A 10,177-nucleotide genomic window follows, 5' to 3' on the forward strand; every position below is an offset into this window, starting at 1 on the left:
ACATTTTTTTCATATTTAGCGCCACACAGTCTTTCAAAAATGGGGTGGAAATTTTTGTCACTTTTTTTGCATATTTATAACAATATTTCCGTATTTGTTTCTAAATAACAAGTGCTGATACTAAATCGTAAAGTTTAATATTAAATATAAATGTTCCGAGTACAGGATAAATAAAGGTATCTAATCTAATTTAATTTAATCTAATCTAAATTCAAAGTCTCAACTAAATATTAAGCAAATATGCAAATTCAAACAGCCAAAGACTGGAAATTACAAAGAAAAAAAAGCCAATGCGAAGAAATTTAAGATTTTGATTTAATATTTAGATTTAGGTAACCCGTGAAGTGGGCAGCGCGTCTGCCTCACATTTCTGAGGTGAAGATTCGATCCCAGGTCGATCCTCACTGGGTAGGTAGAGTTTTTCATGTTTTCCACAGGCTTGTGTGGGTTTTATCCGGGTACATTACAGAGTAGACTACTGGTTGAACACTCTAAATTACCCCTTGCTATAATTGGTTGACCTTGATCTCCTTGTGAGCTGCCATTGGCTTGCCACCCATTCAGGGTGTCCTCCTTAGTTAGCTGGGATAGGCTCCAGCACCTCCCCCCCCCCACCACAGAAAATGAATAAATGAATAATTCTATTTCGTATTTATATTTAACATTGAAATTGAGCACTTGCTATTTAGAAATGACATTCCATGCAATTCAGCCCACAGGACTTGAAAAGTCGGAGGAAAGTACACGCCAAGGATCGTGAGCCGGCGGTTGGGGGAGCAACTCCCAGGATGCATTAGCACCCTCGTCCCCGGCCTCGGTGTCGTCCTCGGGTACGGCTCGGGAGTCGGATCCCTCCCCGAGAGGCGGTGGAGGCCGGTTGCGTCTCTCCCGGTGAAGCAAGAGGCGCTCCAATGGAACCGTGCTGCTCCTGGGTAGGAAGAGCGCGGTGGGTGGTAGGTTGCGGCCGGCCGAGAAAACCTGGCTGGAGCCCTCCAGGTTGAGCAGGATGCCGGTTCGGACAGAGTAGAAGATGTCACAGTTGTTTTCCAGGAGCCGGTGCTCGAACACGCAGTCGTCGCGCAAACAAACGGCCTACGTGCGACACAATGACAAACAACTTCATTGTGGGTTTTGTAGTCTTTGAACATATTTGTAGGGCCTAATTTTACTATATTGTTTGTTTTTCACATCACTTTTGTTAGTGATAACCACTTTTCAAATTTGGTTGTCATTGAAGGTAAAGGACGTCCAATCGAATGGGTTAGCTAACAAATACGATTCAATTCAGATAATTCAGTCCGGCCTGGGGGCCAAATCTGGCCCACCGCATCATGTTTGTGTGGCCCGGGAAAGTAAATCGTGAGTGCCAACTTTCTGTTTTAGGACCAAATTAAAATGAGTATAGATGTATAAATTTCCTAATTTTCCCCCTTTTAAATCAATAATTGTAATTTTTTAATCAATTTTGGTTTGAAGTCATGAGTGACATCAAGACTAAATAGCCATAATTTCTTGTTATTGGAAGAATTATGAAGGATGGCTAAAAATCTCCAAAACAAAACCAAGAATCTAACAATAATAGTCTAACACGCTTTCCTATTTGGTTTGTTTTATTTAACTCTTGAACCGCCACTGACGAACTTAAACTTCCAGTCACGTGACTTCTTAAATCCTGAATATCCACCTTTGCTCTGAACTGAAACTGTTATAAAATACCAGTTCAAACACTTCAATGTACTTTTTCAACCGTTTTTTTATGCATAATTGTGTCTTGGTATTCTCATAACAATATTTTCTTCAAGATTTTTGGCACTCACCGAAGTAAAAGGGATTCCGTTGAGATCCAAACACAGGTATCGGCTACTTTTGACACCCAGGATGGCGACACGCTCCCTGCTATCCGCCTTGAGCAGAACGACGCCTGCAAAAGTGCAAGGACATCATCATCATCATCAACATCATGACCATCTTCCTCTTCCTCAGCATCATCATCACCACCACAAACGTACTGTTTGGATTCCGGTTGACGCTTCTCCGCACGGTTCCATCCAACTTAATCTCCAGATAAAAGTTGCTGAGCTCAGTGGAAGTCTGCAGGTGGACATACCTCCGCGGGCTACCCCAGTTGGAACTAGTCAAGGGCGACAGGTTGGGTGCTGCGTAGCCGGCAGGGACGCCCTGCAAGACGGCAAGAAGAAGCGCCAGCGTCCGCGTCCGGGACGCACGGTGCGGTTGCGTAGCCTCCTCCATCCCGAGGACAACAGTGCTGTCGTCTACGAGGAGTTCTGCACGACTTGGGATGCTATTTAAGGACCCCCGAGAGCGAGAGGCAGGCTCGCATCCGTCCACCAACGCAGATGTGCGGCTTTGCAGCGGCGGAAGGGACACTTCCACACAAGCGGGCCGGCCACTCCTGCTTGCTCGCATCCGTCCACCAACGCAGATGTGCGGCTTTGCAGTGGCGGAAGGGACGCCTTCCACCCAGGCGTGTTTTTGACCCACTTGTTGTTGTTCATGCTCTTTATTTTAGGAGACGGCTGTGCCCAATTCCGTGAGGAAATGCCTAAATTGCCCAAACATTTCAACAAGTTGACATTTTACTCAAACATACGCACCTGCCTGACTCTGGAACTGTTTAGCCAGTAGAGGGCGCCAGACCTAGACCCAAAAAATGTTGCACTAAAGAGATATAGTTAAGACAACTTTTGATAATGTAAATAAACCTTCAAAGATACTCTTTATAACTGTTCCAGCTCAATTTATCAGTTTGGAATGAGAATGTAACATAACTCGGGTAATTGAAATTTCTTTTATTGAGATATTTTAGGAGGAATATAGTGGATGACGTACAAAAATAAAGACTTTAAACTTGCTTTGGAGACGTCTTTCTATCCTCTTTTTTTTGTTTTGTTAGCATGTTTTTTTAGCGACAGTCAAACTAAGGCAGCAGGTGAAGGCGCTCATTCAAACAGTAGCATCAAATATTGGCTCATTTCCAGAGGAAAAATTTGGGCTTACTAACCTGCAAGATTGATGATGTAAAACTACTTATGGGATGTTTCTCTAAATGACATTATTCAATAAGAATGGCTAGAACATTTAACATTTTCAGTGTCATTGACTATGTGACTTTATGAATTACAATTTGTCAATTCTTATGACAAAAACCCCACCCCCCTGCACCCCCCATTTTGCCGCATTGTCCTCTACTCCATGCTTTTTTTGCAAACTGCACTGAAAACGGAGAAAGGCAGCTACTGCAGTACACTCTCGCGCACACTATAAAAAAAAGACCAAAGACATGCTCACGTCAATTATAGAAAAGCCCCTTAATTCCTTTTTTTTCTTTAAACTTCGCCCTATATTTACATTTGTATGTATTTTTCAAAACATGCAGCAGCTTTCTTGTGCGCTTAAGGTTAGCAGCTAAACTTGTATAACTGTGGAACCTCTAAATTATATAATTGTCCGATAAAGTGAGGAAGTCAACTGAATTAAGTCGACTTCAGAGGCGCCACATTACAAAACACTCTGTTATATCGCAGCACATATTTTATATGATACCTGAATTTACATTTAACAAATATACACAAAGCATTGGAGTGAGTACATGCCAAGGAATAAATCTAATCCGAGCTAAAATATAAATACTAATTCCTAGGTCTACAATGTCTTCAATGTCTGTGCTTAAGGGAATTTCCCAAATACGGGATGAAATAAAGATCTTATCCAATCTAATCTCATTCTAATGAACAAAAATGGCGGAAAAGTGGTTATGCCGATGCAAATTTTGTGTGGATTTTCGCCAGGTACTCTAGTTTCCACCCACATCCCAAAAACATGCTTGCTATACAGTGATTGGACACTAAATTCGCCCTAGCTATCAGCAAATGATTGTTAGTATCATTGTGCTCTGTGATTGGCTGGCCACTAATTAAGGGTGTCCCTTTCTTATGGGTATATGGGCTATGCTCAGGCACCCCTGCAAAGACAAATGGCTTATAAGATGAATAAATGACCATTCATTCATTTTCCATACTGCTTATCCTAAAAAAAGGCTCACTGGGGGTGCTGTAGCATAGCCCAGCCAATCACAGGGCATAATGAGGCAAACAACCAAATACTTGTAGCTAGGGACAATTTAGAGTGTTCCACCTGACTTCCCCGCATGTTTTTAGTATGCAGGAAGAAACTCGAGCACCTGGAGAAAACCCACATAAGCCCGGGGAGGACATGCAAACTCTAGAGGGAAAGTTTGCAACTCACATGGGATCGAACAATCGACCGCTATGTTGGGAGGCCAACATGCTGACCACTCTTCCACCGAGCCATCACTTCTTAAACCAATCAAGATTTGACATTTTTTAGAAATATTTTTTTTGGGATGTTCCACTTTTAGTTTGCAATGGAATTATCTATACATTTGTATGATGCATGGTCATTTGATGTACTCATACCGCCTTGTATTTGTTCAACATAAATTCAGGAATCCAGGGGTTGATTGATCTAATTTAGGCGCAAAGAACCAGAGACGCTCTCGCCCTCGTTCCCCTTCCGACCCTACGACCCCCTCCTTTCCTTGAGGCTCGTCATTCCTATTTTCTGCCTATGGTCGGGTGTCTCTTACATGCCAGCGCCAAGGCACCTTTTGAAACAGTACAGCAAAGTAGTGCATTTCAAATCAGCCACGCGCACACATACACAAATACTCTCATTCATGCATTCCAAATGTCCAACTTGCTACGTTATATGGACAGCTGTGCCTTGATAGATGCATTCATACCACTGTTATTTTTTGGTTGTTGTTGTACTTATTTGGCTGCTACCAATGACAACATGATTGACTATTTAGCATGAGAACAGTGTAAATATTGCCTATGTATAATGTATTGTGCAACTATTTGTGTCATTGAAACGAAAGCAGCATTACATACTATCATTTGTCTGACTGACATTTTGATCTCAAGGTGCCACTTTACATTTTTTTTGGGTGCTATAGTACTAGCCAATGACAGAATTTGATGCCAATCACCGTCAATGGCAGCGATTGAGTTAATAGGCGTGTCCATATAGCGCACCTGAGCAAGCACCGAGTGAGATAAGCAGCACAGAATGTTGTAAATATACAACGATAGTTCTCCAAATATACATAAGAAATCAATTGGCGTAGTTCATTGCCGCGTTACCTGGAAGGAACTCAAGTCCACATGTGCAAAAAAGTCCACGTGGCGTCATTACGGCTCACAACCGCGGGAGGAAGTGCGTAGCGGGGGCGGCGGTGGTGGCCCTGTCGCCTCGCCGCGCCCGTCCGCGCCGTCCCAGAGCCAAGAAGAAGCCCTTGTAAACAAAAGACTCGTAGGCGTTGTAGTTGTTGGCCAGTAGCGTCTCCCTGAACTTGCATTCGTCACTGAAGAGCTTCTAGAAAGAAATGTGGTCTCAGCAGCTTTGACCCAAACACAATCGAGCATGCTGATAATGTGTCATTTTGGAGAAAGAAGAATGATGGCTTTGGGTCTTTTTCTTTAGAAATGGGAAAGAGTAGCTCACCTGACTCATTTCGCTGAGGCGAAGAACGCCCAAATGAATGAAACTAGGTCTAGGCCCCTCCCATTTGAAGTGGATTGAAGGTGTATCACCTTAATTGACACTAACGGTTGAATTTATGGGTGCAGTTTACTATATTGTCATAAAAAAAATCTTAAAATCTAGCATCCACATAACAAAAATGGCGATCCTCTTTCAATCTTTTAAAAAAATCCTATATTTTCAGTTAAGAATGAATAAAAATAGACACTCTGGGGGTTTCCCCCCTAATAACAATCTAAAATAGTCTTGAACTATATAGTGAGCGTACACCTGCCATTGACAAATGGAAGCGTTCAATTCACCAAACTAGGAAGACTGATTCAACCCTCTTTCCATTTGCATTGGACGTCTAGCACAGTCAATGGCGGATAATAACTGAAATGAAGTTGTGCAGTGCGTTTTAGTGATGCGAGCACATTTACCGTCCCGTAGAGCTTCCCTTTGCGGTTCATGGCGACAAACATCTGGCTCTTGACACCAAACAAGCTGACCACTCCTCGCTCCACACTGGAAATCTCGATCAGACCTGCAGGAGAGCCCCATCTCTTTGCACTTGTCTCGATGACGCGTGGATCGGTCGCCGAGGATGATTGGACTCACTGTGCGGGTCTTCGAGGTGAGCTCCAGCGACGCCGCCATCCGGGAGTACCTGCAGGTGGAAGCCGATGCCCACGTTGCAGTAGAGGCGGCGGACCCGTCTGACTCCCCGCAGGTAGTCGCTCTGCCAGCTGGGTTGCGCCCCCCGTCCGGCGAGGCCCAAGTAGGAGCGTGAGAAGAGGGTCTCCCACCGCCGCTCCAAGTCCCCGCCGCTGGGGGCCAAGGGGGCGAGCACTCCCCAGGCGCAAGTCCAGAGTAGCAGCGCGGCTGGTAGCGTCATGCCGCAGAGGCGAGCGGGGGTGCGCGTACACCTGCCCTAGAATCGCACCTCGTCCTGGGACATTGCGGCGAAGGCTCGAGGGACCCTAGCCCGGGATCCGAGCTTGGAGTGGCGACGTTCAGCATCTTCACACCCCCCTCAGTTGTCGTCAATGCCCGTCCGACCGCCGGCCGGCCGGCCAGTGGGCACGGGAGGCTCACCTTGGATGGCTTGGACCTGACACGCTCTTCCGTCAGCGGCGTGACATCACCGCCGCAGACCCCCCACTCCACCCCTAGCAATGAGTCACGATGGGAGGAAAAGCGATAGGACAGAACGGAGGCTCGGCTGAGACGCTTGTGTTGGGCACCGAGGGGTTGGGTGGGGGGTGCTGCACCTTTACATCCCAGCCAAACAAGTGTCAGTTACCAGAAGAAGTGTTTCCTTTCATATCCTTCAAAATAAAACCCCACCGACAACTCCTGGGAGCGTAGAAGCGCGTCCTATGTACTCGGATGACTGTGAATGATGACCTTTCAGTGCCATTAACCGTGATTGACATCTAATCCAATTGGTGGTGCAACACGTGTAGACAAAACTAATTCAGATTTTCTTCATCTTCTGTCCCCAAAAAATATAATATAGCAAATCCAATTCTTCAACAACTCATTTAAAATGCATTGGATGACTTTCACCATCGATTGGAGGCGATATGTTAATTTGGCGAAGTATCATAACAGGGTTTCCAATTGGTGAAGCGTCTTTTATTTTGACCAGCCCCCCTCGGTGAGAAGGATTAAAGTGACACGGGAGACCGTTATGAGGTTTGGTTGAGGGGTGGGGGGGATATAGCATTCATTGGTGTTGAGCAATCGTGGTAAGGAATGGAAGGACGGATACATTATCCGAGGGCTCGCATGTGCTTACTTGAGCGCCTTATATAGACCGGAAGCTTGCGGTAAGACTTCCTGGCGCACGCTTATCGGACCGCAGGTGCAGTGGGGGGGTTTCTCCAGCAGGTACCATCCCAATAATGACAAAAGTCGGAAATGTCTTAGTGCTAATGATTCTAAAATCTCATTCCACTGCCTTCATTTTGCATTTCAAGGCCACCAAAGGCCCGATCGGGCAATTGAGAAGACGACCTATCGACAAACTAACCCCGAATCGAATGGCGCTGAGTGGGCGCTTTTAATCAAGGGGACATTGATGCCGCTTCAGATTCACTGAGTCAGAACAACATAGACGATTTGATTGACAGGTCAGCAGGCTCAGCTGTCTCGTTTGCAATTATAGCGTCCTTTTATTGCGGCCAATGGGTGGAATTAGCAAAGTGTCAGGAAACTAAGAACAGGTGATTAAATCAGGCTTTAGCCAGGAACAGCTGACATTTCGGGGGATGACATCACTACACTTGACAATCATAAAAAAAGCAGCAATTAGCACAATGTAGGATTCCAAGAGGGCTATTCCTGCTGAGTCATTTTATGTTTAATTCAGCAGCTGGAAAAAAAGAAACTGCAGGACTCTTCTCTTATGAATAAATCAAGTCGGGGGCTTGTGGAGGTGGGTGTTTTCTCGTTGGTGATCCCTCCCTCTTGCGGAAGTGCCGCATGCCAAATCGAAAGTGGCTGACTCAGCAAGGTGGACGTGACTGGACGTGACTGCTCGTGACGCTGCACTTTACCGTCCCTGAACGCAGCATAAGTGCAAATGACCTGGTTTCATAGCAAGTCTAAAGCTGACAATGCCATACTTGCTACACATTGGCATTGATTGGTGGAAAATGGTTGTTTCTTTCTACAGTGAACTCAAGAAAAGCAGGTAAAACAATCATAAATTCTACTTTTATAATTAGTTATGGGACAATCATTGTTCCACGACTCACATTAAAGTCGTTTTCTGTCACAAGATGGAGCCTAGTTATGTCATATCCACCTGGACACAGAAATGGAGGATTAATAATAATAATCTGGAAAATTAGTTGCTGAATAACTTCTCCGCGCTAATCTAGAGCCATACTTTATTGTTTTTATAATTTTTACAGTTCTGCCTAGTGGTGCATTGATAACATTACTCAGAATAGTATAAATGAGACAGAAAAAAATACTAGAACAAAGTGCCAATGCTGTGCGATAAGTACTTTTTGATAACTGGAGTTTTCATACGGATTGGATCGCCCTACCAAAGATGGCCACCAGCTACACACACCGCCGTAAAAAACGGGCACTTGCCTAAACGTCCAATCATGTGCCATCAAATCATCCGCGTGCAGTGAATTTCAATGAGTTTATTTTCATTGAATCCCTTGAATTCAGATGCGGCCCTCCCACCCCAAGTGGATTGGACATCAACCATAGTCAATGACAGCCAATGTTTATCCAAGTCATAATAGATTTCAATATCGCAAGCCAAAAATAAATATCGACGCAACACTAGCTGAACCATTACTCGTTGTAAAATCGTCCCACCTGGCGCCCAGACGCAAAACGTGACAATTTCTTTTACGACTGTGAGAAGATGCGGAGCCATCGTAGAAGGTGTCAGCTGCCGAAACCTTGTCCGATTCCAACCCCCTTCCGTTGGGGAACCCGACACCGGAGCGGGAGAATGCGAGTCATCTCGCTGGCACATTTGCCCGCCGCCTTTGCGTGTTGGCACCCCCGCCAAATAAAACGCTGGTGACGGCAGGCGATCAAGACCCGAGAAAGAAAGGGGCTCTCGTCACTCGGGCTGGCACGACAAAGATCGAGCCGGTTTATTTTTGTCGCTGCCGGCTGAAATCCAAACCAGAGTTCAAACAATTTTGGCAGCGGGCCCATTTAGGACAGCAACAAACAAATGAGGTTGAAGAATTGCTGACAAGTTGATACCATTGCAGCCTGAAGGAAACTCAACCTAGAGAAAGCATTCTGGGGGTCAAGTTAAATATGGAGCCCTTCCCCCTTCCCCCTCAAACCACCCCCAAAGTGTCAGGACACCCCAACGGCCACCTGATGGTTGGTGACCGCAATGCAGCACTGGAGAAAAATGCGGTCTCCGCTGATCGACCGAACTGCAAACTTGGACAGAAAATGTAAACATTGACTTATTGACGAGCAAGAAGAAGGTTTTCCTCTAATCGATATCCCTTGGTTTGCATGGAAGCAATTAGCATCCTAAATTTGTGCCGTCTGCAGCCTCTAGGTTCTACCACGTCCCTAGCAATTAGTCTCGCGGGCAAACATGTAGTTATGATGTGGGAAAACATCCTCCGGAAGCCGCCCACTGATGAGTCTAGCTACTCGCCAGACGCGAGCGACGGTCTGCCCCGCCGACCCACGTGACGGCGGAAGGTCATGCCGGATATTCCACGCAAAAAATACATTTGGGACGACGAGGTAAGAAGCAATGCAGCAATGCAAATGTAAACAACCGCATGAGGGCAGAGGCGCTGGCAAAGTAGCACCCTGAAAGGAGCACGCGCACACCATAATGATGGCGTTGGCGTGACATGGACCACATCCGAGTAACAAACTCCAACGCACGATGACAAGGCGCTCGGACATTTTTGCTCACAACAGGTGTCAATGACATTTATGGAAACAAACAGTGCATTTTATCCAATTCCAAACACTTTTTTACCCCGAATAGAACATTGATAAACTTTAAAACAATGAATGGCTTTTTTTTGTACCTGACTACTTATTTATATGACCACTTATTCATATTGACTATAATCTTATTTGACTAATG

The 10,177-nt window shown here is 45.3% G+C and overlaps 2 protein-coding genes across 3 annotated transcripts; both read right to left on the bottom strand.

Annotated features, from left to right (window-relative positions):
- Positions 1 to 614: 614 nt before the first annotated feature.
- Positions 615 to 3,939, bottom strand: LOC144181328 (fibroblast growth factor 23-like). Its single transcript, XM_077709723.1, has 3 exons — positions 2,010 to 3,939; positions 1,818 to 1,921; positions 615 to 1,092 (listed from the first exon to the last, which is right to left on the bottom strand). Exons 1-3 carry the CDS (start codon positions 2,425 to 2,427, stop codon positions 709 to 711), a joined length of 906 nt encoding a protein of 301 aa, XP_077565849.1. The 5' UTR covers positions 2,428 to 3,939; the 3' UTR covers positions 615 to 708.
- A 402-nt stretch (positions 3,940 to 4,341) lies between these two features.
- LOC144181283 (fibroblast growth factor 4B-like) lies at positions 4,342 to 6,834 on the bottom strand. Of its 2 annotated transcripts, none has more exons than XM_077709670.1 (3): positions 6,187 to 6,834; positions 6,009 to 6,112; positions 4,342 to 5,415 (listed from the first exon to the last, which is right to left on the bottom strand). In XM_077709670.1, the coding sequence occupies exons 1-3, from the start codon at positions 6,461 to 6,463 to the stop codon at positions 5,242 to 5,244; spliced, it is 555 nt and encodes a 184-aa protein (XP_077565796.1). In that variant the 5' UTR covers positions 6,464 to 6,834; the 3' UTR covers positions 4,342 to 5,241. The 2 variants fall into 2 exon arrangements, with proteins under 2 accessions (XP_077565796.1, XP_077565795.1); XM_077709669.1 differs by having other exon boundaries at positions 4,342 to 5,418.
- Between the last annotated feature and the right edge of the window lie 3,343 nt (positions 6,835 to 10,177).

The sequence above is a fragment of the Stigmatopora nigra genome, chromosome 23 (assembly GCF_051989575.1).
Source record: "Stigmatopora nigra isolate UIUO_SnigA chromosome 23, RoL_Snig_1.1, whole genome shotgun sequence".
Taxonomy (NCBI): Eukaryota; Metazoa; Chordata; class Actinopteri; order Syngnathiformes; family Syngnathidae; genus Stigmatopora; species Stigmatopora nigra.